The sequence below is a fragment of the Anser cygnoides genome, chromosome 32 (genome assembly GCF_040182565.1).
Source record: "Anser cygnoides isolate HZ-2024a breed goose chromosome 32, Taihu_goose_T2T_genome, whole genome shotgun sequence".
In the NCBI taxonomy this organism is placed as follows: Eukaryota; Metazoa; Chordata; class Aves; order Anseriformes; family Anatidae; genus Anser; species Anser cygnoides.
Window position 1 is genome coordinate 476,198 of NC_089904.1, and position 27,818 is coordinate 504,015.

At 50.5% G+C, this 27,818-nt stretch overlaps 2 protein-coding genes across 8 annotated transcripts; one reads left to right on the forward strand and one right to left on the reverse strand.

The window, feature by feature from the left end:
• The first annotated feature begins 270 nt into the window (after nucleotides 1-270).
• On the forward strand, nucleotides 271-5,271 carry LOC106048715 (exendin-3-like). 3 transcript variants are annotated; one of them, XM_013200796.3, is made up of 5 exons: nucleotides 271-1,927; nucleotides 2,480-2,588; nucleotides 3,359-3,511; nucleotides 3,942-4,013; nucleotides 4,453-5,271. In XM_013200796.3, exons 2-5 carry the CDS (start codon nucleotides 2,488-2,490, stop codon nucleotides 4,460-4,462), a joined length of 336 nt encoding a protein of 111 aa, XP_013056250.1. In that variant the 5' UTR covers nucleotides 271-1,927; nucleotides 2,480-2,487; the 3' UTR covers nucleotides 4,463-5,271. The 3 variants fall into 3 exon arrangements, with proteins under 3 accessions (XP_013056250.1, XP_047910639.1, XP_066841759.1); XM_048054682.2 differs by having other exon boundaries at nucleotides 3,945-4,013; XM_066985658.1 differs by lacking the exon at nucleotides 3,942-4,013.
• Nucleotides 5,272-5,673: 402 nt separating this feature from the next.
• Nucleotides 5,674-27,014, reverse strand: SLC4A8 (solute carrier family 4 member 8). 5 transcript variants are annotated; one of them, XM_066985654.1, is made up of 25 exons: nucleotides 26,873-27,012; nucleotides 21,238-21,319; nucleotides 20,486-20,620; nucleotides 19,967-20,102; nucleotides 19,602-19,762; nucleotides 18,517-18,705; nucleotides 18,290-18,378; nucleotides 18,000-18,157; nucleotides 17,497-17,584; nucleotides 16,900-17,046; nucleotides 16,724-16,815; nucleotides 16,071-16,245; nucleotides 15,687-15,820; nucleotides 14,563-14,808; nucleotides 14,367-14,472; nucleotides 13,287-13,448; nucleotides 12,633-12,746; nucleotides 12,339-12,500; nucleotides 11,493-11,744; nucleotides 10,586-10,654; nucleotides 9,861-10,034; nucleotides 9,632-9,769; nucleotides 9,095-9,195; nucleotides 8,481-8,585; nucleotides 5,674-8,179 (listed from the first exon to the last, which is right to left on the reverse strand). In XM_066985654.1, the coding sequence occupies exons 1-24, from the start codon at nucleotides 26,915-26,917 to the stop codon at nucleotides 8,498-8,500; spliced, it is 3,243 nt and encodes a 1,080-aa protein (XP_066841755.1). In that variant the 5' UTR covers nucleotides 26,918-27,012; the 3' UTR covers nucleotides 5,674-8,179; nucleotides 8,481-8,497. The 5 variants fall into 5 exon arrangements, with proteins under 5 accessions (XP_066841755.1, XP_013056244.3, XP_066841756.1 ...); XM_013200790.3 differs by lacking the exon at nucleotides 26,873-27,012 and adding an exon at nucleotides 23,453-24,449; XM_066985655.1 differs by lacking the exons at nucleotides 13,287-13,448; nucleotides 26,873-27,012 and adding an exon at nucleotides 23,453-24,454.
• Nucleotides 27,015-27,818: the final 804 nt, after the last annotated feature.

Consider the following 27,818-nt stretch of genomic DNA (forward strand, 5'->3'; position numbering starts at 1 on the left):
AGCAATGGGGAGGAAGCAGCAAGGCAGAGGAAGGACAGGCAAAGGGCAGGCAGACAAAGGCTGCCACCTGCTGCCCATAAAAACCTCTCCGAGCCCTAAAACAGGACAAAATACAGATCTGTGCATGCACCTTGAAGCACAGGTCCAAGCTCTCACAGTGCCATCCCCCAGCATGGGAGAGCCACCAGCAGCTCAGCCCGGGTGTGAAGAAGACACTCGGAAAGGGAAGACTGTCACATCCCAAAGGGCCGGTGAAAATCACCCCGGGTAGTGGAGGAGTCTCATAGGACACTTCCCCATCCCATTCTGACACTGGGAGCCACTATTAAGAAAAGTGAGAAGCAGCACAGAAGCATTGCCCTGGCTGAGCTGAATTTCCCTTCTCCCGAGCCCTGCGCTGCTGCAGAGAGTTCGTGTGCCTTCCAGGCCAGGGGGACATCGCAAACAGTGTCACCAGGAGCTAATTTGGTAGTGTTAATAAATATTCCGTCCAAGTGATGGGTGGGAGATCTGGACCTCTCCTCTGAAGGTTGAGCTAATTAATCTCCTACCTTCCTCCTCTGATGTCAGGCTTTCTCATGAGGCCATTGCTGGCCCTAATTAAAAGGCTCTTCAAGATGAGTGTCCCCTGAACACCAGTCGCATTTTGGAAGTGACAATAATTACAGAAATTTCTTTGGTAGAGTAATAATAATTACCCAACCACGAGAAGAAAGGTCCCAGGAGGAAAGGACAGCAAATGGTGGAGAAATCACGGATCAGAGTCCTCATATCTTCTGGTAGCTGCTGTTGGGCAAGGGAAAAAACATGGCCCTGCTTCCTTAAGGCTTGCTGGTCTCTGCCCATTGACTGTAAACCTGTAAGAAGTGTGCATTTGGCCCCCCAAGCACTGAACTGTAGAATCTCTTATGCCAAGAGCTCCCCCAGTGTCTCCAAACCACGCAGAATTGCAGTCTGCCATCAATTCTCCGGTCGAGCAGCCCTAAAAACCTCGTCCAACCTCCTGGCATCCCCAGGGAGCTCAGGGCTTTGCTCTGTGTCCGTAGGGAGCTGTCAGCACCAAGCACGCCTCTCTTCCAGGACCAGCTCCAGTTCTTTAGGGTTGCCATCACTTCTGCTGTTCTCCAGCTTTATTTCTATGGCTGGAATTGGGGATTTAAAAGGGATGAGCCCAGTTCCCAGGAGACACCCTTGCAAAACTATTGTCCTTGGCCTGACGAGTTGCAGATGTTCCCCGTTTCTGGTCTGAGCCTGGATGTCCCATGGGATAAAACACTGACCCAGATCCACAGCTGCCCATGCAGCTTCCAGTCACCCCCAAACTGATGAAATGACACTGATCCCCAATTCAGATTTAGCCCCAGAGGGCAAAACTAGGCTTGGTTGGAAAGTGGTGTCTGTCCGTCTTGAGCTGTAAGCCTGAATTTTACCGTGCAGAAGACAGTAGCAAGTGCTTGTGTGCTTTTTTTTTCTTTTCTTTATGTTCTTAACTCACACCAAAGGTGTTTGGAAGGGCAGCCCTGCAGGCACAGAAACCATCTCTCCGTGCAAGATGTGCTGTGGCAGTGAGGGGGCCAGCTCACCTGAAAGGAGGAAACCGATGGGTCACTCCTGTGGTCCAAGCAGCGGAAAAAAAAAAAAAAGATAAGAGAAAGAGCAATGACAAAAAATCCACCTCCTCCCTAAAGGCGTAAGCTGAAAAATATGGCAACAACTATATTTTTGCAACAGCCCCTCTTAAAAAATCCTGTAATGATTCATAATGACCCATCCAACTAAAAAGAGGAGTACCGATGACCTACCTGTCAGCTTTTAGCATCCTGCTAACAAGCTTAAAAGCACCAGTAAGGAGTAGAGTTTAGCCACATCCAGCTTGAAGGAGGAAAATAGGATCTTGCTTTTAGGGGAACGGTTGTCCCTGCAGAAGGTAAGTGCCTTTCCCTCCCTTCTTTACTACCAATCTACAAAGAAATTAAAGCAGAGTAAGGAAAGTGCTTGATGATAAACCAAAAGCCTAATTTTCTGCAAACAAGGGGTGGGGGGGGTAGCATTTTACTCCTTTAACTGCTAAGCCATCCAGCCAAGATAGGAAATGTAAAACTCTAATTAGCCAACTCTTCTGAAAGCAGCTTTTCTGAGCAGATAATGGTCAGGAAAGTTCTGCAATATTGCGGTGATATGTGTGAGGTAGAAATATTGCTCCTGGATAGAAAGGGGAGGCTCGCGGCAAAGTTTATTGCGATGAACGATGTCTTTGGGTTACACAAACCCATTCCTGCGGCTGTGTGCCTATGACTGGGCAACACCGTACGTGCAGATAGATAACGATGTGGTTTCCACATGCACCCACCAAAATGTTGCTGACACACCTGGAAAGGAGGCTGTGTCGTGCTGCATCCACCTCCTGCTATGCTGCAAGGATTTGGGGGGGGGGATCAAAGGTAATTGCAACCCAAGACTTCTCTATCTTGACTTCCAGGAAGGCAAATGAAGATCATCCGCTGGCTGTACCTCTCTGGGCTGGTGTTTGCTGTGCTGATCCCGGCAGGGTGGCAGATGGGTCTCAAGGACCTGGCCAATGCATCCAGGTACGGGCATCAGTGGAGGTGGCCGAGGGCGCAGACAGCAGCTGTCGGAGCAGCTCAGCTCTGCTGCCGGCTGAGACGCGAGCGTTCCCGGCTCAGGGGCAGCCTTGCAATTAAAATGTGCCTGATCCTTTCACATTTGTCTGGACAAGCTCCCTCCTAGTGCTCTGCCAGCCCACGCAGGGACATTGCCACGTCCCCCAGAGATTTCACAGTGCCCAGACCCAGGGGCTGTGTCGGCAGCACAGGGAGCAAGCCTGACTGCTGCTTTCCTCCCCACTTATAGGGGGCATTGGGCCCCCGAAGGCTGAAGGCAGCTTGTGTCAGGAGCTATTAGCTAGAGCAGATTTGCTGGACATTGCAAGGAGCAGAGAGATCTCTGCTGCCTGCAGAGACACAGGGGCAGACCCAGGATGCGGCGATGCTGTGGGCACGGTGCTGAGCCCACCTCCACCCTGGGTTCCACTGTTTCCTTTGGGGTCCTTCTTCCTGGGCAAATTTTTGGAACGCTTCCATCGGCACCCCATTTGCATGCAGCCAAGCAAGGTACAGGATAAGATACTACATATATCGAATTTAAGGGACAACGCTGGCCAGGCTTGCCAGACCCCATGATTTTTATACATTATTACAGTTTTTCTGAAGAATGCTCCACATACCTATTATACTATTTTTTAGCCCCTGCACAGAGAGGGCATAGGAGCCCTGCTATTTTATATGCATCAAACCCTGTGTTTTCGCCCATCTTTCCCCCATCCTTCCCTCCCAAGCAGATGGCACTCGTACAAATCCCAGAGCGCCCGCAGCTTCGCGTCCAACATCAAGCGGCACTCGGAAGGCACCTTCACCAGCGACTTCACTCGCTACCTGGACAAGATGAAGGCCAAGGACTTCGTGCACTGGCTCATCAATACCAAGCGTTACAGGTAGAGGGGCCGGGGGAGCGGGATGGTGCTGGGAAATACCCTCCCTGATGCAAACTGATAACACAGTTTTAGTTGTTTTCTACATTGACTCTTGACATTCCTGCAGATGTCCATATTTTAAATTTTGCCTTCTGAAAGGAAAAAAAAAAAAAAGAAATCTTCAAAATGCTTGAAACCTGAAAAAACATTGGCCACATTGGATACTGTTGGGTTTCTGGCTATGTACCCTCATTCATCACATATCCAAAGGAAAAAAAGCACATTATGAAATCATCCCCAGCACATTCTTATTGAAAACATCCTTGTTGGCTTTGGCCACGTGCCATGGGGCAGGCGAGGCACTGACCACAGTGCTGCCTACCCTCGAGCCCACGTGGGGCGGCTTAGGGCAATGTCTGCAGCAGGTACCGCAGTGGTGTCTTATTTTCAGCAGCTCCACAAAGAGGTACCTGAAGGAAGACCCCCCCAGCATCCCCTTCCCAGCCACTGTCCTGCCAGCAGCGTAAGTCATCTCAAACCACATAAAAAGTAATTTCAAACTATATCCATAAATCAGATGGGTTTGGGGCAAAGGCAGCAAAGCGCCACTTCCTGAACCTACCTCTCCTTTTTGCTGTCTCACATGGATTTTCTGGCATTTCCATGTAATAAATAAGGAAAGTGAAGCCGTTTTGGGCACGGAATTAAAAAGTTCATGACAGGCAGAGGCAGTTTTGTTCTCACCGTGCTTTGTTCTGACATTTTTGCTTCATTTCTGATTTAATATGGGGGGATCATCATCTGCATTTGTAGGGGATATTATAAACAGTTCACCAGAGCAAAGTGGTCCTTTGCCAAATGAGAAAATTGCCAACTTTTTTCAATGTTCATAAACTCATTTGGGGGAGTTTCTATTTTGTGAAGGTCTTTGATGTTCATTGCTTCTTTCCCCTTTTTAAAAGGTACAATTAAGTGGCAAACCAAGGCTTCCCAGCAGCGCCAGCTTGTGCTTCGTTTCCCACCTGCCTCCTGAGAGTCTGCACACACCAACGCTGCCGCTCAGCTTTCCCTTCCAACCTCTTCCCCACCTGTGTATTCTCTGTACCTCTTCCTGCAGCACTGCAGATCCTGCAGCTTTCCCCAGATTGTAATAAAACCCTTGCTAAAACTGTCTCCTGATGTCTCCAGCCCATTCAAGCACCCCAGGGGGATCCCACACACTACTGGCTGGGGGGCTTTGGGGCAACCAGGCTCCGAGCCCCAGTTCAGCTCAGGTTTTCCCATTTTTCTCCAAGTTCTTTGAGATTTAGGTAAAAGAGCAAACAGGATGCACCTGCCTGACCCCATGAGGAGCCCATCCTGCACAGACCTGTGTCAGATGGGGTGTTGTAGGACACAAAAATAAATAAATGACTATATGAAAGACAACTGGAACCCTTCTGCTCCATTTCTATGGAAAATGGTACAAAAAAAATCCTCCCAAGGAGAAGAAACTGCTTGTTTTTTGCTACATATCAAGGGACATAAGTGACTTTGCTCAAAAAAAAAAAAATTATTTAATTTCAAATCTTTCCCCAATCAGCTGGTTCCTGACCCAAGCCCCAAGGGACACAAATTTCCCTAAAATCAGCACTGCTCACTCCCCCATCACCTCCAAAACACCTGTAAAAATCTCCAAAAAACAGCTCCAATTCCTCTCTGTCAGCAACACAGCCCTTCAAAAGACACGGGAGTGGCACAGTGAGACAAACGAGACTTTTATTGGATTATTTTCCCATTATGTTCAATGAGCAACAGAAAACCCAAGGCAAACAGTGCTGTGACGGGTGAAACACGTCAATCGACAGCCACGATTTGCAGACAGGAACCACGAGACAGCGACACAGATTAATGGTGTTCGAGTTGCACAGAATAAGCCATATATAAATCAAATTCTAAAAAAAATCAAAACTTTGAACTGGCAAATAACACAGATTTAGTCAGATACTTTCTTTTCCTCCCCGTTTTATTTACAACACTGAGCATTTCCAAACTAGATCATCTCTTACAACAAAATAAATATATTTCAGTTTCTCTGAAACAAAAATAATTTCTCTATTTCTACATGTAGCATGCCAGGAGGAAGAATATACTAGGAGGGAAAAAAAAAAAAGAGTCAGCATCTTATTTATTACCTTTGTTCCCCCCCCCCCCCCCCTTCACCGAGAGCTTTCCATGCATTTTATTTTGGGAAATTTTTTCACAAGGGCCCACGGGAGGTCAGAGCTCTGCTTTTTGCATTGCTGGCTTGGCAAGCCTTCCTCCTCCTCGCACCCCTGGGTGCTTTTAAAGCATCATCCTGTAAAAAAGCAGCTCTCGCACATCGCCCTGGGGAGCTGTTTTAAGGCACCAAAAATGAGGATAACACCCAGCACCCTTTCTGCATCAAGGGGAACGGGGTTTGCTGCCAACCAAAACATCATGGGTCATGTCAAGGACTTCTTTTTTTTAAACCTAAAGCAACTCCTGGAATACCTTTGGAAGGGTTCTCCCCACCCCCTACAATTTTTCTCTGCACATGGAATTATTAAATCCTCCCAAAATATGGAGTAATCCACAGACTGATGGCGCATAGATGGGAGAGGCAGAAGCAGTGCTGGGACATGCAGCAGGCCCCAGGGGTGGTTGCAATTTCATTATTAATGAGACCTCATCTTTCATTTAAAAATATATATATAAAAAAATAAAAAGAAAGAAAGAAAAAGACTAACCCTGTAAATAGGGAAAAAAAAAAAAAAGGTTGAAATCCAGAAGATGATCATGCACCCCATGCTAGGGCACGCTGAGGAAGCCTGGCTTGCTTTTTAAATAAGGAACCACCAGAATTTTCCAGCACCCCTGAGGCCATTGGCAATGCAGACCCCGAGTGAGCCCGCTCTCGCGGAAAAGCGGCCCCGCTCGCCTTCGGGCTGGTTTCTTTCTTGCTCTCCGAGGGAGCGCTGCCAGCTGCAGGAAACCGAGCGCGTGTGGAAAACAATCCCAGCCTCTGGCCCTGGTCCCTGGACCACAGGAGGGACCGGCTCTCTTCTCTTTAAATAGAGGCAGACAGAAAGAAAGCGATTGTCCCGAAGCTCAAGGGGCAACAATTCCTTGTTGGGGGCTGCTGGCAAGCAGCAAGCGGAGCCCGAGGGGCGCAGGAAGGCAGCGGGGCTGGGACGTGCATGGGTATTGCAGAGGAGCAGGCACCGGCTTTCATGCAAGCAGCTCAGTGAAAAGCCGAGTGTTGCACCTTTTCCTTCCTCCAAGCTTATTTTATTTTCCCCTTCAAGAACTAAACCAGTTCTCTCCCTCCGTCAGCCACCGTGCCATGCTGGCAGACATCAAAACACAGCCTGCAAAACCAAATCCACAATCTTTTGCCCCGCTTTCAGATGTACCACTGGCATCCTTAGAGAGGAATTCTTTTCTCCAAGGAGCACCAACGTGCCGTTGGTGCTTGGGATTTATGCAATGCACAGAAAGACCCCGCAGAGCCGTCCAATCGGACAAGGTGGTGGCAGCAGCGCTCGTGCACCTGTCCCAGCTGCGCTCGTGGCACCGAGAGCCTGGAGCCAGTTTGGATAGGGATGGGACCACTCTATTTTTTTTTTCCTCCTGGGTTCTCCTCTCTTTCCAGGCTCCGTGGCCCCACAAGGGGCCTTGACTTGAGTGCACATGCCTGGAGTGTCACCACAGCCCAACAAGACAAAGAGAGCACAGGCACCATCCCTGCTCAACAGCATTTCCCTGCAAGGCAGCAGGGAGAGCAAAAAGGAAAAGGCATCTTCCCACTTCCCTCCTGCTTCGTCCTGCCCTGTGAAGGAAAAGGCTCTTTACAAGGATGGGGCAAAAAAGAGAGCCCTGGGGATGTAAAAGGGAGGAAAGCAGATGAGGCTAGCTGCTCCCACGACCATACAGTGTATTTGAAGTACTGGATTTTAAGAGCTCCCTCATATGAATTTACAGCCAGGGGACAAGAAGGTGGCATTTCTGCCTTTTGCTGGGTGGGTGCTGCAGCCTCCAGGCTGATGACAGAACCAAAGCAAAAAAAAGATGTAAAACTGGAGCAAATCCTTTTCCTAAGCCTTAGCCCAGCTGCTCAGGTGATTTCCGTGCTCCCTGCCATGGAGGGCATCCCTCTCGTACCAGTAAGAGACATAAGAGTGAATCTAGGACCCCAAACCTGACCAAAAACCTGGCAGTGACGAAGAAGAAAGCGGAGAATGCATCAAAAATAACAGAAAAAAAAATCGTACATTCAGAGTTTATATTTGGAAAAAAAGGGCAAGGGGGGGATCAGATATAAAAAAAATAGATAGCACTGAATGATGAAGCGGTAGCCGTCCCTCTACCACTACAAAACCGCAACAACACACGCACGTACACACGGAGGCTGAACAACACCGAACTCCCACAGACTGCGATGTGCACCTCAGTTTGCTGGTCTAGAGATACTGAATGTCTGAAGCACACCAAGGATAACAGGAAATGTCTTGCAAATGGCTTTAATGGGAATCCTGCTACTCGAAGGAGAAAACCAGGGAGGGCTTGTGCTCACTTGTTTCCTTTCCTCCATGTGAAACAGCGGTTTGCCCTCGTGTCTGCGTTGGCTCGTCCCTGAGTCACGTTCTCACTCCTCTCCTTCAAAGCCAAGATCCCTAAAGAGGAAAACTGGGGGGGGGAAAAAATAAAAAAAAAGAGAGAGAGAAAGATCGAGAGCATCATCAGAGCAGGACCTGCTGGCCATTGCTGACTGGCCCCCTTCAAGACACCATCCCCAAGGAGAGGACCAGTCAGCGTGCATAGAATCATAGAACAGAATCACAGAATTGTCTAGGCTGGAAAAGACCTGCAGGATCACCAAGTACAACCATCACCCTGCCCTACCGAGTCCCATCATTAAAACACATCCCTCAGTGCTGCATCCACACCTCTTAAATATTCCGTCACATTCACCGTGCAATCCTTTTACCTCTTTCCTCCTCAGATTCAGAGTTTTTCTGTGTTCATGGTAAGAGCCTTCCATACGGTTGTTTTTGACATTTCATCTGAGATGTTAATCTCAGAAGGGTCAGTCCTGCAATAAACATTTTAGATAGCAATCACCGTGCTTACAGGAACCAAAGCCACCAACTGCATCAGCAATGAGAACGGGGTGACCCAAAGCACTGAAGATCAGCACAGGCATGGGAGGTTTTGCTGGTGATGAGTTTGGGGAGGCAAGCTTGAATGCTGTAGAGCAACAGCTCTGTGCAATTCTCTTGCAAGCGTTTAGCCCTGGCCTGGCCTCCCACTGCTGGCACAGATCATGCCTGCAACTCCTCATTTCTGAGCACGAGGATCTCCAACTGCTGCAGACTCACTGATGATGCAAGTTTTTGGGGTCAAGCATGAGTTGTGCAGTCACTCTGCTCACACTCAGAGCCCTGCGATCCCCTCCTGCAGCTCTGCCCAGAAATCTGATTTTTACACCAACCTGACTGTTGGGTTCTAAGGGGTGCTCAGTCAAAATGCAAGCAGAGCAAGTTGTGCCAAACCCCTACAAACTACTCTTGCTGGAGGTCCTGGCACTCAGTGGGGCTTTACCTGTCACTGTTGTTCTGCTTTGGGACATCCAGGTAGCTGGTCTTCACCAGGTTCAGCTGGACTGAATTTGCAGCAGCAGCTTCCATCATCTTCTGAGACTCCTGCCATCAAAGGGACAAATCACCTGTTCTGTCTTTGAGCAAAGGGCAGATAAACAAAAACCCCATACAGCCATCGCGTGCTGCCCCCTCCTTCTGATCCCTGCCAGTTTTAGCTGTTGGTGGAGCAGGATAAAAAACTTTCACTGCAAACATTTTGGGAGGTTAAACACCTACTGTGAGAAAATATTTGAAATACATAATAATAACAATAACAACTTTCTTTTAAAAGACATTTTAAAGTTATATGTCTGTTCTAGTGGTAAGCTCACTGCTAACGTAGGGAAAAAAAGTGGTTGCAATGTGGGATCCAGGCTACTGGGATCTCCTTCTGTTTAGTTCTGATCTTCCCCCAACTTTTAATAAATGGCTGTGATAGAGATGGGCAACCTCACAACTCCAGGGATATGTCCAGCCCCGAGCACATAGTAAGTGTTACCTCTTCTTCTTTGGCTTCATTTTTGGCATCATCCAACTTCTTCTTCTTGCTTTCTGGCATAAGGTCATCCAGCCAGCTGAGCTCTCGCTTTGAGAAGCAGAAATCCATGACTTTTCGGACAAAAACAAGAGCCAAAACCTTCACGAAAAAAAAAAAGGAAGATGCAGTGAGGCCAGAGAAAGTGCTACGTCCTGCTGCAAACGTCCCGCTGAGAAGCACCGCCTCTTACCATCATGGGAAAGACAATGGCAGCCCGGGACACCTTGATGACCCAGAGCAGGACGAGGCAGGTCAGCTGGATCAGGGTGAAGAGATGCACCTTCCGCAAGGGCACGTGCCGCAGGTAGATGAAGTCTGGCTGGTGTTTCGCTGGCATCCCGAACAGCTTCAAGCGATCGAAGAACTGCAGAATAACAGGGAGAAGTTGCCACGTTGGGGCTGCAGAATGGTGCTGGCCTGGCTGAGGCCTGTACGGATTTTTCGGGCTCTTGCTTGCAATGAGGAAGCGTTGATCCCACCACGTTCCTCCTGGGAGCAGCACCCATTTTCCCTTAGCTCTATCTGTAAACCAGCTTGCCCACCAGCAGAGCTGTCCACCAAATTGCGCTTATTCCTAATTAGTCTATAATTATCATTTCTTCGCTCCCCCAGAAAGGATTTCCACCAGTGGGAGAAATTTCCTCCCATTTGCACTGAATTCCCCCATTTTCACATCACTGAACACTGACCTGCCCTAACACCATGAAACAAAGAGCGCTGAACCCGCCCGGTCCTCCTAGCCCTACAGACCTCTTGTGCCTCCACCAATTTCTTTGTTATACAAAATATTTTCATTTCTTGCTTTTGAAGAGGCTTTTCCCAAGCCACTGACTATCAGATTTTGTTTTTTATTTCTTCTTCTATTTAAAGGAAATAGCAGGGAACAGACATGCTGCATGCTATGAAAGTCCACACCTGGATTCCTCTGAGCGATGATACACCCATGTAGAGAAAAACGCCATACAGCACAGGCATTGGTATAAACTGCAAAGAGAAGACAATAATTCTAAATAAAATAATTGCATTTTCAATTAAATTTAAATTAAATTTAAATTAAATTTCAAAATTTAATTGCATTTTCATTACCACTTTATTCTACAGGCACTACAGAAAGCTTCCTAAAGCTTTCCAGGTTCCACAGGGTTGGAGATGCGTTAAATTTTATCCATTAGACATTTTGTGCATTTGCCTGCGAGTTAATGCTCTGCTTTAGGCTGAACTTATGAGCTACATTTCATCGAAATAATCCTATTTTCCAGAAAGGTTGGAGGAAAATAGGTGATTTCACCCATGCTACCATATGCTGCGTTCTGAGATGGCAGAAAAACAGTTCTACATATTCCTGTGGCAACACGGAAATGCAACGTGCCTCCTTTTAGCCTAGAGATGAGATTACTTTGTGGGAGGAACGTGCAAAGGATGATTGCAGCGTGTTTAGCTATGGGAATGGCAGTTCTGAGGCATTTGGGGTGCAAACTGCAACCAATCAGCTTGCTGCCTGATTGAAAGAGAGCAAATGTAGTGGTCCGGATAGGCTAGATTGTAGCCCATAGACACAAATGAGCCCAAAAACACCCCAAAAAAATAAAGCAGTGATGCGGCTTGATGCCCTCAAGCACACCAGACTGAGCTCTGCAGGGCTGGAAAGCCTAATGGAAGCTGGTTCCCACCATGGGGCATGCCCCAAGGTTTAAGATCACCTCCTCCTGTACCCCACAGCTACTCAGGCCTAGAGAGAAAGGACTAGTTTTGTTTTTGTATAATCTCAAAAAAATAAAGATAAAAAATCAAGGCTGTTGGGGGTTTTGCTTTTTCCTCCTACCTTTAATACAGTGGTCAAGAAGACAGAGCAGCCCATGAGCACAAAGATCATCAAGCCAGTGACTCTCTGCTCTCGTATCCCCAAAAACCTGGGTTGTTCTCCCGGAGCTGAGCAGCCAGACTCAAGTTTGAGGCTATTCACGTGGGTGATGGACAGGACAGTCGCAGCCACAAACCACGGCAGACCCATGACAGAGCACACCCCGAGCATCACAGCCACCATGAAAAGGTCCAGGTGGTACCCACATCCTTTCTGCGGGAGTGAAAGAAGAAACAGAGCATCCCACAGCACAAGAGCAAGGACAGTGTGGACAGCCCAAACCCTGCTTGAGCTCAAGTCAATTTTTTGAAAATTGAAAAAAAAAAAGAATTGGAAGCAACTAAGGACGTATCCAGTCTTTGAACAAGCACCTTGCATGAAACTCTGGCCAGACAAAGTAATTTGTGGGGTTTTTTTGTACAACTCCTACCTCTTCAAAAAATACTGACTTTTTTTTTCCATTCATAAAAAAGTCATACTTGCAAGCAAGATGTGACTCTGAGTTATCCCTGGCAGTGTGTCAAAACGATTCATTCCCCCAAGCTTCTGCTGACATTTTAAAACAAAAAAGCTTTTCTGTATTGCTCTAAGGTTAATTTGCTGCTCTGAAAGATTCCTTGTCCAACTTCCCCTGTCTTTTGCTCCCTGTGTCATCATCAATGCAGGACAGCATCCTGCCAAGCAGAGTTCCGTTGTCCCAAGCCAATTTGCAAATTTGCTTTTCCAAAGCACTTGGAAAAGGAGCTCCTCCCCATACCTGCAGCCCAGAGTGGGTTGGGGATGGAGTCACCTCTTGCAGCCCCTTACCTTCAGCCTGTGCTCCTTCCTGTTCACGATAACAGCGGTGATCTGCTGGTCCATGAAGATCAAGATGGTGCAGAGCAGGGCTGGGATGAGCGCAGCCAGCACGGTCCACCAAGGGTTGGGTCCTATGGGGCTGATGAGCCACCCGCGGTCATCTCTGGTGGGCTGTGACAAAGCAGGGACATCAGCATCATCTCCCAGCCCAGACACTTCGCTGGCTTTCATTTTCCCCTCCGTCACCTCAAGGTGTCCCCAGGGGCACAAGGTGAAGCCAGCTGTGCCAAGACACCCCATTACCTTGAACATATGGGGGACATGGAGCTTCGGTGAGGGGATCCCAATCAGGAAGTCAATGAGCACCATGACGACGATGGTGAGGAAAACAGCAAAGTCGCTTATGGTGGACCGTACCTGTGGCAAGAAGGCAGAGCAGAAAGGGTCGTGGCACGAGACAGACAAGTTAGGGACATGAGCAACACCACAGCTGGTTCACAGAATCCCACCACTCTGAAGACATGCAGCCAAACCCCTTGGTTAGAAACTGTTGCTGTGTTTGTCCCTGTGAGATCCGGTGTCAGACTTAAAAGAAAACAGTTTAATTAGGGGGAAAGGTTTTGTTTTTTTTTTTAATTGCCTTTTTTTTAAAAAAATGAAAATATTTGGAAACAGACACCTGCCACTACAGCCACTCTCACAGCTGCAATGGGAATAAGGCACTGAGGCATATTTGTCCCCTGTAAGGAAGGAATAATCTTTTTCTATGACAGCTTCTCATTGGAATCAGCTTTTCCCTAATGCAAAGATGGTGAAGGGAGGAAAAACAAAACAAACAAACAAAAAGCAAACACAAACAACCTTTGGAGGACCTGATTTCCCACTGCCTGAGTGCAAATTTGCTCTGGGACAGGTCGTAAGGTAGGTGGGATCACTGTTCCACCATCTTCTACCTACTCTGGTTGGGAAATAGCGGCTGGTTTTAAACATCTTCAAGGAGCTTGATAGGACAAAGGTGGAGAAGAAGAGGATGCAGGACCAGAAGAGGACATTGGGTGTGTAGGGGCCGTTGTGTCCACAGGCAGGTCCGTGAAATTCTCCATGCAAATGCCGACATTCCTGGAAAAACAGAGCATCAGGACACGATGGCAGTACACATGCAGCAAGGAAACCTTGGATAACTGGGGGAAGGGTTAAGGATTTGGGTCCAAGATCCATAACTTTGTACCTACTGCTGCTGAGGGAGATCTATATCTAATGAGCAGCAGCAGCTTAACAAGTGACACATCAAACTACACGGAGGGGAAATACAGAGATGTGATGGGACACCATGCCACAGGCCCATGGCACATCCTCCACCTGAACAGGAGATAACTGTGGCTGAAGAAGACACCACAGGGGAAGGACACATCCAGAAGAGGACGCTGGAAACTCTTGGGGATAGAGAAAGAGGGAACAGGGAAGGAGGGCTATGACCACCATGGTAGGAAAGAAGACAAACTGTCCCTTCCCAAGGGAGGACTCACAGAATCTGGCCAAAAGGGGCTGAAGATGTCCATGAGAGCCTCCATCCTATGCCTGGGCTCTGCTTCCAGCACCAGCAGCCCGGGAGGCTGCTCAGACATGCAAATTTATGCACGTACTTACAGACAGCACTGAATAAGAAACCGGGGCCTGGAGTTATTAAGGACCAATTAAAGAACCAATTACTACCTTCAAGCATGAACTTAAGTCCTCCAACTTCTGCAACATTCAAACCACCCACTTAACCTTGCTCCCAGACAGAAATACTGTTCTGCAGAGGGCTGAGGACGATAGTTATCACCCACGATGCTGGTAACAAGGCGCACTCCCCTTTCCAGGGCAGACCACACGTCTTGCACTTAAGGACTGATTTTTCAGAGCAGCCCCAGCACGGTTTGAAGCATGCCATCACTCAGAGTGCACCGACTTTCGCACCACGTCAACGCCCGCAGGAGCGTGCTTGCAGAGACGCGCAAACCCAGCGGCACAAGGAAGCAGCGGCCGGGGACTTACGGTCACCGTGAGGTTTTCCCAGGTGATGGCAGACATGTTGATCTTGTTGCTCTCCCAGAAGTGCAGGGTCTCATTGCTGGGATGGGTCGGTGCCTCGCACTTACAGCTGGGAGGAGAAAAGCCAAGGGCAAGGGTAAGGCGATAGAGATGCAGCCCTAAGCTCCTGCCAAGGCGCGTTTTAAGCCAAAAAACCCACTAGTAGATGGTGAGGAAGTCAAGCTTGCTGTGCATGTGCACAGGGTAGGTCTCTCCCAGGCAGATCAGCTTCTCCAGAGCCTCGTAGATGAAGATGATGCAGATGAGGGCAGCGAAGGCTTCTTCAGTGAAGCGGGTGATGTAGCACACCAAGCAGCTGGCATCCGTGGCCACCAGCACCACGCAGAGGAAGGCGGTCCACAGCCCTATGCATGCCCTCAGGGAGAGGTAGGAGAGCGCATAGTCCCTGGGAAAACAAAATAAAGCAAAGGGTGGGAAGCCCAGCAGGAAGCTCCAAGACGTGCCATCCTTCAGGGAAAATGCAGAGCTGTTTCGGAACATGTCAAGCCTGTGGATGGTGAATGCAGCTTCTATGTACTACTACAGACAGCCTCAGGGCTGCAGTGCAGGGTGTGGGCCCATAAGAGGAGAGGCGCTTTAGATAATTATCATTATTTAGCAATTATGCTGTGTTAATGCCTTGGAGGCTAATTGAGGTCAGGTGCTCACTGGGGAAGGCGCTGTTCTCACCCATCGCCCCCATGCCCAAGCACAGCTGGCTTGGCACCCAGTCACTTGCTACCAGCACGGTGGGGCTTAATAATAAAAGTGACTAATTACAGCGAGGGTGGTTAATCAAAGTCATCACAACAAAGGGCTGTCATGGAAAATATGCATTTCACATGAAAAGCTCCTACTTTCTCAATAATATCATCAAAACTCAAAATATTTCAGCAAAAAGGAAAACTATTTGGATATTTGGGCAACACATATATTTCCACTTTCAGCAAAAAGCAGGCTAAAAAGTGCCTAGCTTTGTGCTGGGAGCAAAGCAAATCTTCCTACTCCCAAACCAGCGTGATTTGTCTCCTTTCCCTCATGCATCCCATCTTGGGCATCCTCATTCTTGTGGTTTCTCCTCCTCGTGCTTGGCTTTAACTCTGCAAACCCTTTAGTCCTCCAGAGGCCAATTGCTCTTGCACCATCACTAACTAAAGTAGGAGCACATGATGTGCACGACATGGAAGTTAACTTCAATCTTACAACCACCGCTAAGAAAAATAACCAAAAAAACACATCTTTTTGCCATCACTGCCACCTCCAGAAGGGCCAGTGCAGCCTTACTTGCAGAACTTGTAGAGGATCTTCTCAAACACGAGGACGGGGCCGGTGCTGCCGAGAATGGTGAGAGGTTGGCCAGCAAAGAGGGAATAGACCACACCAGTCATGGATGCACCCAGTAACGACTCCATGGCACTCTGGCCAGGGAAGAAAGGAGCAAATAAATCATGTGAGCAGAGCATCAATAAAAAAAAAAAAAAAAAAAGAAACTGAGCTGCAGCAAAGGCTTTTTCATAGAATAGGTTAGAAAAAGACTTTCAAGGTCATCAAGTCCAACTGTCAACTTGACCTGCCGAGTCCCATCACTAATCCATGTCCCTCAGTGCCACATCCATGCACATTTCCTAAATACCCCTCCGTGCCACCCCACGGAGGAGAGGCACTCACTATGTGGCCGTCGGTCGCCTCCCCCAGCAGCCCCCCGAAGGTGATGACGGGGGACATGCAGGCACAGTAGAGGAAGAGGAAGGACGCCAGACACTGCAGGCTCAGAGCATCCCGAAAGTCGCTCCAGAACCATGGGACTTTTCGCTTCACATCCAGGATCAGACCTCCAAAGAGCCTGGAGGAAGGACAAAGAAATAGACTGTTCTCCTGGCAGACCACAGTGAATTTTCTTTGCTGCAGAAGGGCAATCCCAAGCACAGAGTAGCTTCCATTGCTAAAAAACAGTGTCTTTCTCCCATTTTACACCCAGTAGGAACTGAGACACACAAAAAAAAACCACCCTCCAACAACAAAAAGGAGCTAACCTGAGATCCTATCCTCTGTTATTGCAACAGCCCCACACTTCGAAAGGCATCACAGCTGCACCTGGAGGTGTTTACACATCTTCTTCCACCCCAGCTCAAGAAAACCCATGTGCAATGATGCTGTGGCTCAGCCCAGCTGCCCAGGTCCCCCAGCTGCCTGGCCCAGGGACCCAAGCAGGTAACGTGGAGCCCCTTTGCTGCAGCAATTAACCACAAAAAAACACTAGAAGGGAAGGTGCATACTCAGTTTTTAGAGGCAAAAAAAAATGAAAACATCAAAGCTCACACCTTCCCGTTCGCTCTAGTTCAGGGCCACTGTGCTTTTCTGGCTTTCTGTGAGAAGCATTGTCATCAAGAACTCCCGGTGTCTTCCTTTTTTTCTGTCAAAATGGAAACAGAGATACATATTTCTTTGTAAGCCTCCTGCCCATCCCCCTCACACCTCCCTCCACCGCGGCACCCACCTGTGAAGGGAGATTTTTGGGGGGCTCAATTCGGATCGATGGATCCCACTCTCCAGGTGGCAAGACCGTGACCTGATCCAGGAACTCGTCGATGCCAGCCACGAGGTCTGCCCGGTTCTTGGCTTTATAGGCAACATCATGGAAAACCTGCCAACAGGGGACAACAGCTCGGATGTCCTAACCAGTGCAATAAGCTCTTGGCTAAACACAAGATAATTTCCCCCAAATTTCGTCAAAAGGAAAAATCTGATGCATTTGTGGCCATCTCCTCCACAGGGACCCTGTCCCTCACAGCACTCCACGGCCTTTTGCCTAAAAAGGAGAGCCTTTTGCTGGCCCTGGCAATGCCACCCGCTTGGGACAGCATGTTGGGGATCCCAGGGAGAAGGAGAAGGATGAGGTGCAGGTCCCGGGCGGGATTTCAGGCTCTGGGACATGGGGTGATGTAGATCCAAGTGTTTGTTTTGGATGCAAACAAGGGGTGGGTTATCTGGAGAGCTGTGGACAGCTGGGAAAGCAAATGTGCTTCTTCGCTACAGTGGAGAAGGGGAGAGAGGAAGATAGCTAAAAACGACCCAGAGATCTCTCTTATCACACCTCATCCGTCATGAGAGTAGCCATGGACCTGCCAATCTCGTGGTACTGATGGGATTTTCCTTCTGGTCCCAGCAAAATAAACAGGAACCTGGGCAAGAAAAACAGAAGGAGAGAGAAGAACATGCCCTTGCTTAGAGAGTGCCCAGAGAAATTGCCAGGAGCTCCCAGCCCAGAACGCAGCTTGAGATGGCGAATCCACGCTCACCGCCTCCGGCAATGAATCCGTAATTCATCAAAACTTGCTAACTGGATTTTTGGGCTTACTCTCATTAAAGGTAGCCAATGCATTTTTTTAATGTTTGGGTTGATGTTCATTAAAATTGAGGAATGCATTTAAAAGCTGCGGTAGGGAAGGGAGAAGTGAAGGTGAGGAGTGACAGATGGGGGAAATGTGCTTGTGGACTCACTCCTGCTGGCCCCATTTCCTTGGGATGAAATTTGATGGTTGGTTTTTTTTTTTTTTTTTTTTGTTATTTCTAAATAAAAACCTTGGGCATTCGGACCTGGTTGGGATAGGAACTTCTGTCATGCCTGAGAGGAGGACTGCCGGGGTCAGGCGGGCAAATGCCATGATGGGCTGGTGAAGGAAATCCAGCTCTCCTACGAGCACGTTTGCTGCTTCAGCCCCAGTAGGAATTTTCTTCATGAAGTGCAGCTCAGCCTGGACACAACAAGCGATTTTCAGGCAATTACCCCAAAATGAAAGCCCACAGCACTCTGCTGCATGTTCTGCAGCCAAGTTTGCAAGAGCAAAGCCAGCCCTAAAGGTATAAAAAAGCTCCAGGTATCTCACCTTGCTTAAATCCATTGGGCTGGTGTCATGGTTCACCCCGTTTTTAGCTTCTATGGTGGTGGGAGGAGTATGGGGAGTGAGTGTTTGGGCTGGCAGGAAAAAGAAAGACACTCAGAAAGACAGACAAGGAGCAACTGGGACACTTCTTCTCAGTCAGGGCAAGTCTAACAGGGCCAAAGCCCTGCAGAAACCTTCACCTGGTGCCAAAGCCCTGCAGGAACCCTCACCTGGCTTGTCGAGGGGGTGCAGGTCTGGCTGCCTCTTGCTCACGTCAGCAAACGAGCGGACGATGGGGAGGAGGTTGTTTCTCTTCTTCTCGTTCTGATGGTGATGCTTCTTCAGGAGGACTTCTCGGACTTTCTCCCGCATGCTCTCGTCAAATTCACTGGACTGGTTTTGCTGGTCCAGGATCATATCTGAGGGTGGAAAGGGAAATGAAGCCACCAGAGGAGAAACCCTGCAAGTCCCGGGGAGAATGCAGGAGAGCCTAGCACAGGCGCAGCCTTGCTTAGTAAGACATTTTAATAGAGTTGAGCCTTTGCAATGAAAGCAAGAATTTTCTTTTGCTAAAACCCATCATCAAAGTGCTTATTCATCACTCAGCTAAGATCATTATTTCTCATTCTAAATAATGCAATTTCCTTGCCCGATCTGGCCTTTCTGTATTCCTCTACACATTTAACCAAATTATAAGCAATCTATAGCGCAGACTTTCCCTGAGTTCCCTTGGCCAATTGACTGTAATTTGCTGAGCCCAGGGAGAAATGTGCTAAGAATGGCACTGACTTCACCAGCTCTTAAAAGGGTTGAATGGAGACCTGCCAGTCAAGGATAATTTCTCCAAAGCTGTTTTTTCAATTAACTTCAATTATCTACCCCACAGAAACACACTGCTTGGTCATCTGCCAGATAAACTCTGCCTTTAAAGTTCCTAAATCCTGGATGTTAAGGCAAAAAAAAAAAAAAAATAATGAGAGGAAATGGCTTGTAATTTATAGTTTATTTAAAGAGGTTCAGATCTTAGGCAGACTCTGTATTTCTAAGAGCAGACCGCTAAGCCCTGGTGCACACTCCCTTTTTGGCTAGAGAACATTCTCTAATTGTTTCTCAAACCCCACAGATTGCTTTCAAAAGGATCCCCTATCGGAAGGAAAAGCTGGTGCGACTGCCACATACTCAGGCTGCAGCCGGGCCAAGGCAGCACAGTCCCGCACGCAAAAAAAATCCTTCATGACTTAAAAAAGCAATGGGATTTCTGGAAGAGCAGACGCGCCACTGGGCGAGGTTTGGGTCAGAGGCGGGAGGGTGCTACCTGCAATCTCCTCGGTGCTGTTGGCGCACATGTCCAGCAGCACCGTGCCTTTGATGATGCAGTTCCTCAGCTCGAAGAGGCTGTGCAAGGAGAGTGTGGCCACGTAGGGCTTGCTCCAGCGCTCACCGCCATCTTCCACATCCTCCTCAAACTTCAGCCACCTGCAGACATCGCCCAGCATCAGCCCCATTGCAAGAAAATAGCCCCGCTCTGCAAGCCCTGCTTTAACAGAGCTGAGGGGTGCCAGGAGGAGGAGGCTCCTCGCATCAGCACCCAAAGCTGCAAAAGCTTCCTGCCCTGGCAAGCAGGGCCCGTGCGTGCTGCCAGCACAGGGACTGCTCTCCCAGCTGCAGGATGGGATTTACCTTGCCGTTTCCTTCCACTCTGCATCTTCGCGCTCCTTCACGCAGATCTCGTCCAGCTCGGTGAACAAGTCATGGGGGACGTGCTGCTCATCCTCCTCGGTGCTGAGGATGAACTGCACCCGCTGGGATGGGGTGTCTGGCAGAAGACAAAGCCGTGTCCCATTACTGCGCCTGAACTGTGCAGCGAGCATCAGACCAGCACCAGTTCAGCCCTGTCCCCTGTGTCTGCCCAGGCTGGGCATGCACACAGCTGTGGGGAAGCATCTCTTCCACCTCCCCATAAGGAAGGGCTGCCTGACTTCCCCACATTTCCATTTTTAAAGCCAGAATCGCTAAGGAAGGTGAGCCTAAATTTGCTACGCATTTAACTGCCTAAACAAACAAACAAACAAACAACTCCTGATAAAAGTTTGGAAAACGAGGGCCTTGCTAAATAATGCAGTTTTCCCTCAAAATAGCAGCTAGCCACTCAAACCAGCCACGCTTGCCCAGGAGACATTTAGCAAATGTGGGACTTACAGTGGTAGCCCTGGTCCTCGGGGGCTGCCCCCTTGGCCCGCTCCCGTTTCCGATGTTTCTGGCTGCGGGGCCGGTGGTGCCGGTGGCTCTGCCTCACCAGGGGCATCTGCACGCCCACGTACAGGGTCCGGTGGCCTGCAGGAAAGCAGCATTGGCATCACTTTTGGCAGCACGATGACGGTCAATGCTCGTCCTTTTTTCAGAGACTATTTTACTTGGGCTTTGCGACTGACAAAAAGCAATGGCTCCGGGTTATCTAAAATGCCCCTGAAGCATTGAACCTTTTCCCAAACTCCTGCTTCGCCTGGACAACACTCAGACTTGCTCATTAAGCAGCGACCGAATGTAATTATTTTTAAAATCTCTGTATGGCGCAAGGCGGCGGGAGGAGATCAGATCAACCCCATGATAATGAGCTCCGGAACAATAAGGAAAAAAAATTGCAGCCCTGTGTCTGCAGCCGTCAAATTATTCTCCTGACCTCACCAAGCCAGGAGCAGCCTTGGCGAGAAAACGAGCCGTGAATCATCTCACCCCATGGCTGCAGCTCACGCTGTGGCCTCCGCGGGGGCTTTTTCCCTCTGTTTTAAAAGTTACATGAAAATCATGAAAAACAACTGTGCTTCTTGATGAAGAGGGACGGCAGGTTTTGCTGCATGCAACACAACACTGAGCGAGGGATGGTTTAGGGGCTATGGGCAACGGGAAAATGAGCTGGGTTGGGAGTCAGCAGGGGCTCAGCAGGGTCTCACCTTCCAGCTCCTCCTTCTCATAGTGAATATTGACAACGTTGCTTGTTCCCCCCTGGTCGACCACCGCCTCTTCATCAGGTCTCTGTTGGGCAAGGAGAAGAAGGTCAGTGGGGCTGGGGACACAGAGCTCCCATACATCCTCCCAGCTGATCGAACGTGGGCTTGCAGGAGGCAGCCCCGCAGCCAGAGGCCAAATAAAACAGCTCATTGGATTGCTTATTTTTTGTGAGAATTGAAGCTGGAAGTATTTGCTACAGGGAGAGAGGGCAGAGCATTTCAGACCCCCCACCAAAAAAAAAAAAAAAAAAACACCTGTCCTGCCTTGTTTGTGCAGCTCCTTTGCAGCTTTCTAGAATACATAAATAAATAGGGATTTCCAAACTGGGGGGAAAAAAATGCACTTTGCACCACAGTGAGTTTCAGTCTGAAAATACCACTAGGCTGCGTGCTGCTGTGCTGGAGATACCTGCAGGACTCACTAGATGGCAGCTGGCCACAGGACATCGCCTCCACCAACCTCCAAAAGCAGCAACCTGCAAGGGCAGCTCCATCTTCCACCCAAGGAGGCTCGGGCTTCCCTTGGTGCAAGTATGCTTTCCACGGAAAACATGATTTTATTCCTTGCAAAAGCCAACAGCTTAGAGCTAATGCCTTCCCAGGCTGAAACGTCGGGCCTCGGACAGCACTTGTGCCTTGAAAGCTGAGCAAGAGCTGCAGGACCAACAGCTCACTGCGAGCAGCAACAGAAACAAACCTCTCTTGCTTCTCTTTTCTCCTCACCACCTGGGACTGGGAAGGGGATTGCCAGGCTCCACTCAACAAACTAAAAACCCAGCCGTGTCTCATGCTCAAGATGCAACTGCAGCTTGGTAAAGGGCTCTGGGACACACTCATCAATTTTTTTCCCCTCTTTGGGGTGTATTTGGTCTCTTAATTTCTGTGCACCTCTTCAAGAGGTCTCCTTCCTTGGACAATGCTACCATCCACATCCTCTCATGGACAGGAATTAATCGAAGACGAAAACATGGTCACCAATGCAAAGAAAATTCTGCATTGCCCAAATGAGCGCCCTTGAGTTTTCGCTGGTTTCCAAATTATTCTGTTATTAAAGACACAAAGGGGCTGTCAAAGGCTGGGGAGTTTTGAACTGCCGAGGTTCACGTTCACAAGCCCCCTGCTGACATCACAGCAACCAAAAGCTTTTTGTCTGTTCAAACCCAAAAATAAATATCTGTTTTTGTGGGGGGTTGTTTTTTTTATTTTTTCTTTTCTTTTCTTTTCTTTTTTTTCTTTTCTTTTCTTTTCTTTTCTTTTCTTTTCTTTTCTTTTCTTTTCTTTTCTTTTCTTTTCTTTTCTTTTCTTTTCTTTTTTTTCTTTTCTTTTCTTTCTTGTCTTTTTATTATTTGTTTTGATTTTGAGCACCCAGTTGCTTGATTCCTGCTCGATTCCTGAAAGTCTAGAGAAGAGTGAGAACTGGGGAAACCAGCTGAGTTGTTTTATGAAACTCAAGAAGCAAGAGGTTCACCATCCACTCAGAAACAGCCCAAACTAGCCAAACTCTGCAATTTTCAAGCAGAACTTGAAATGCCACATTCGCCTATGCTGCCTGTTGTAGCAATAATGACACAGCAACCTCGAGGACTTGTTAAAAAAAATTAAAAATAAAAAATCGCTGCTTATGACTTAAGCTGCTGACACTAATCTGAAATCTGCCCTTTTTCCCCCAAAACAGTGTTCCCTCCTGGCCGAAGCAGCACGCCGGTGCCGGTGCCGCCCACACGCCCCGGCGGCCGCGCTATCACGCGCCTGTGGCTTTGCCGTCCTCCACCCGGTGCCACCCTCCGTCCCCTCTTAGCAACGCATCCGGCTCCCCCCGGTCCGGGTTGCAGAAAAACAACCTCGGGAGAAGCGTGGGGTGAAAGGGCTTCGGGAAATCACCTCACGCTTGCAAGCCTGAGTGCGTCTGGTGGGCGCTGTCGGGAGGCAGAACAAACGAAGCGATCTGTAGGCCCCAGTTTCCAGACGCTGGCAGGAAGCCGCCTTCTCCCTCACAAAGCGTTTTGCCCCCCAGGACCCAGCAGGTGATGCTAAACCTGCCCCCAGACCTCTCGCCCCGGTGCCAACCATCTCCTCCTGGCACGCTGGCTCTGTTTTTTGGGGAGTTTTCATGTTTTTGGGTGGGAGGCGCTTCTCAGCCAAGGCCTCGCCGTCCTACCTGCAGTTCGTCCAGAAAAGTCGCCTCGAGCCTGCCACACTCCCGTTCGGCCTCGTGTTGGTCACCGGCTTTCCACTGAGCCCTTGGGCCATGCATGGGGCCAGACTCACCCGGGACGTCCGAGCAGATCCCACACCTTCTCGCCAGGAGGGCCCCAGCGTCACCACCATCACGAACACCAACGGTCTTTCCAGAACCAGAGCCCCCCGGGGCAGATCCCAGCCGTTATTTAAACCCGCACGCCCAGAGACTGGGAGATGCCAACAAAACTCCTGTTCCCACCGACACTCGCACCAGTACCACACCACCAGCACCTGGGGCTGCTGCGAAATTCAGCTCTCGCATCCTACATGGCTGGAGATATCTCAGCCAAGCGGCTGCCGAAATTCCCTTGGGGTGTAGGATTTGGCTGAGCCAAGGGCAGCCGTGCCCAAAGCGCTCCTGGTTGAAGCCCATCTGTTAATACGTCTGGAAAAAGGAGCAGCAAGTTTGCGGATATGCTGAAGGTCGGCGGAGAGCGTTTGCCCATTGTCAGCGCAGCCAAAGCTCACGCTGAAATCAAGGGACGGGACAAACCCAGCTCCTCTTCGAGCAAAAACTGTTCCTGATGGAGTAAACGGAGAAAATGCCGCATCCTGCTGGGGCAAGAGGCATGTAATGTGCTTGGGCATACGTAAAAGTATGAGCTGCTGAAATGCAAGTGAGGTACAAACTGTTGGGAAAATAAATGCTGTGGGATAGTACTGATTTTTGTCAGCGTTTCCTTCAAAAACCACAGCATTTCAAGAAGGTCTCGCTTTGGCGTGGCCTCCTTTCAGGCTTCTATTAGTTAAAAACCCTTATTAGTCAAACCAAGTCCCAGCATGGCACTGAAACACAGAGCTTCGAAATGGCTGTTGGAGTACATGAAGGAAAAAAAAAAAACTTCCAAATTTTAAAATAAAGAAGTCTATCTTCCAACAGTAGAATTTCCTCCCAAGCAAGGACACAGCAAAGCAGAGCCCCTTGCAAAGTGCACCCTTCCCTCCCCATGCTCCTGCTTGGTTTCTTCTCCCCAAAACTTGCTGCCCTGCCTTCCTGAGGGGTGAAATCATTTCCCTAGAAACCCTCACGAAGCGCGAGGCTGGGAGACACATCCAGATAAGCAACGTTTTTACTCTTCTCGCTTCCCCTGCTCACATTGGCCAGCTCTCTCCAGCCCCAGTTTATTTTCCGATCAGAGCTAATCCATCATTTCTATGATGCAAATTCACTTGCTCCGATGAACTTCCTCCCCGGCGCCGCTCGGCACAAAGGTTAAGTGCCCGGCTTGCCCTGAAAGGTGACACGGGGTGTAAAATAACACGGCGAAGGAAGCTGACACCGAGGTCTAATCAGTTAAAATCCCATCATGACCCAAGCTCGAATCCCCGCTGCTTTTTTATTATTTAGCATTAATGCTTGAAGAGCAAATGCAAGAGCAAACTGGACAAGCGGGCACCTCCTTCTGCCAAAAAGCCCCAGGTTCTGATTCTGGGTCTGTGGCAGGATGCTCTGAGCGTTCCATCGCCCTTCCCTGCCCATTGCAGCATCCCCAAAATCACTGCAAGCCTCGCACAGAGATGCTACCAAAGCCAATGGCCCTGATCAAAACTTACTGGGTCCCAGTTAGGGCACCTGAATGGACCCCGAGGGGTTCTCTCACTGGGGACACTGGAGGATTTAATGGTTTAGGAGAGCCATGGCAGTGTGGAGCCAAGGGATGGGACCATGGGATGGGATGGGGCAGGAAGGAGAGGACCCAGGACGGGCACCAGCCCTTGCAGACGCTTCGCCCTCCCTCTCTGTCCTTCGCCACCACTGACAGGCGCCTGGAAAACATCAAATCGTCGAAAATGAGCCGGGAAAGGGGACGCTGAGCTTTGCAGGGCATGTTTGTGGGCTTCAGAGCAGCCAGAGTTGTTCCACTTTGCTATTTTCTAAGCAAAAAGCTCCGGCTGGCTGCTTCCTAGCTGGTTTTGTCGGGAAGCAATTATTGCTTGTAAAAATGAAATCAGAAATCACTGGAGCAAAGGAGGAAGGCTCGTTTTGACACAACTGCAGTGAACCCCTTAGTGCTGTGAGTTCAGCGCATGTCTCTCCCTGCACCCTTCTCAAGAAAACTTCTTTAAATTATTATTTTGCAGTGATTTTTTTTTGACCCAGCAGGAGAGAGAGGGATTTTTGAGCGCCCTGCCTCAGTTTACCTGCCCCAGTGCAATTCTTCTGGTTAAGAAAACTCTTTCCCCGGGGAAACTCTGGTGTAATTGAGGACTAGAAAAAGCTCAAAGCAGAGGGCCTAGTCTAGCTTTGAGCCCTCTTGGTGCTCGGGAGCACCAAAAGCACCGCGTGAGCAGGCAAAGCTCGCGTCCCGTCCCTCTCGTCCCACCACGTGCAAGCAAGACTGGCCATCAGCAATGGGAGGGATGGGGTCCCTGCAGCTCCATGAGCCATGCCAACTGAATGGACTTAATAACGCCCCAAATGTAATTAATGAGGCTGATCCCTGTGTTATTGTGGGATGAGGATACCTGCCTGCGTGGAGCCGAAACAGGGAGGGAGCTGGGGGATGCTCTGGTAGCGTTCTCTTTTCCACCTCCATCCCACTGTCCCCATCTCCCCGGGTGTGAGGGAAGGTGAATTAATTCCCCACCCCCACGTCTGCCACCGAGAGCGGCTCCTCCAGCGGGGCCTGGCCCTGCGGGAGGACTCGGGGCCGCCACTCGTGGGGCACGGGGTCCCAGGGGTGCTCAGCAGCAAGGGGACGGGTGCTGCAGGGGGGCAGGAGGCGCTCCGTGGGGACATCCTGGCCAGGATGATGCTAAAAAGGGGGTGGGAGGGGTGGGGGCCACCTCCCTGCTGCTCCCTGCACCCCAACACCAGGCACATCTGTGCAAGCCCCCAGGGGGGGCAATAGCGGAGCCCCCCTTGGCTGCGTGGCACAGGGACAGTGGCCTTTGTCCCCTTCTGACGGGCTGCGGCCTCAAATGGGGGTCACAGCCAGGTGTGGGGGGGGGACAAGGCGTGTGGGAGATGCTGCCGGCTGGGGCACCCCCTCACTAAACACCTTGTGCCCCCCCGGGTACCTCACACCCCCCTCGCACCCACCTTGAGCACCCCTTGCGGCCCCCCCACCCCCTTTCGGCCTTGCAATGTTTCGCAGCCTCCCCTCGCACCCCTTCAGCGGCCTGCCCCCCCCCCCAGTGCCTCGAGCCCCATTTTCCAGATGCCGACCCCCCCCATTTGCAGACTCCTCCTTTGCAGCCGCCTCGCCCCCCCTCCTTGCAGCCGCCCTCCCTCCCCATGCCCCCCCCCCCCGTCGGCAATGCCGCAGTGAGCAGCCACGGAGCATCCTCCGGCCGCAGCGGGGGGGTGTGCCCCCCCCGGGCCGCTGCCCCCCACCTGGTAGCTGAGGATCCCATCGGGCTCGTTGCTGCCGGCGGGCATGGCTGGGCCGGGGGCCGGTGGGGAGGGGGGGGATGAAGGGCGGGGGGGGGGTCCCGGGCTCCCCCCGCGGCTCGGGGCCAGGGGGGGCCGCAGCCGGCTGCAGCCCCGGTGCCGCTCACACCGGCTCCACCATCTCCCGGAGCCGGGGCCAAACCCCGCCCAGGGCCGGGAGGAGGAGGAGGAGGAGGAAGGAGGAGGCAGGGCCGGGGCTGGGGGGGTCCCGGGGGGTGGGGGGCAGCGCCCGGTGAGGGCCCCGCGGCCTCGCTCCGGCAACAGCCCCCCCGACCCCCCCAGCACGGCCCCGGCCCCGGCCCCGGGCGCCCCTTCGGGGTCTTCGCAGTCCCCCTCCAGCCCCCCCCAGCCTCCCCTCCAGCATCGCCCCCCCAGCACCACCCGCAAGCCCCCTCCAGCATCACGCCCCCCTCCGACGTTACCCCCAGTTCCCCTCCAGCACCACCCCGACCCCCCTCCAACATCACCTCCCCCTCATCGCCCCCAATCCCCCCCAATCCCCCCCCCAGCATCACCTCCCCCAGCATCACCCCTGTCCCCCCTCCAGCATCACCCCCGGGCCTCCTCCATCACCCCCCCAGCATCACCCCTGTCCCCCCTCCAGCATCACCCCCGGGCCTCCTCCATCACCCCCCCAGCATCACCCCTGTCCCCCCTCCAGCATCACCCCCCAGCATCACCCCCCCCCCCCCAGCCTCACCCCCCAAGCCCTCCAACAGGCATTTTACAAAGTGCCAGCAAACATTAAAACGCTGCTTTTCCCCCAGCGTTCTGGGGCTCTGGATGGGCTCAGCCGCTAGAACTTCATCTCCTCTATGACCCCAAAAGCATTTCGTATTTTCAAGGGAAACCAAGCGCTAAAATACCCTTAAATCACACTCACAAGGGA

What these genes read in the sequence shown, in the direction of transcription:
- LOC106048715 (XM_013200796.3), top strand. Translation starts at nt 2,488, where the DNA reads ATGAAGATCATCCGCTGGCTGTACCTCTCTGGGCTGGTGTTTGCTGTG. An exon ending in GACCTGGCCAATGCATCCAG is followed by an intron (nt 2,589 to 3,358) that starts GTACGGGCATCA and finishes CCTCCCAAGCAG; the next exon opens with ATGGCACTCGTACAAATCCC. An exon ending in ATCAATACCAAGCGTTACAG is followed by an intron (nt 3,512 to 3,941) that starts GTAGAGGGGCCG and finishes TCTTATTTTCAG; the next exon opens with CAGCTCCACAAAGAGGTACC.
- SLC4A8 (XM_013200790.3), bottom strand. Translation starts at nt 23,548, where the DNA reads ATGCATGGCCCAAGGGCTCAGTGGAAAGCCGGTGACCAACACGAGGCC. An exon ending in CCAAAAATCTCCCTTCACAG is followed by an intron (nt 16,816 to 16,899) that starts GTGGGTGCCGCG and finishes CCATTTTGACAG; the next exon opens with AAAAAAAGGAAGACACCGGG. An exon ending in ATCCTCTACAAGTTCTGCAA is followed by an intron (nt 14,809 to 15,686) that starts GTAAGGCTGCAC and finishes TTGTTTTCCCAG; the next exon opens with GGACTATGCGCTCTCCTACC.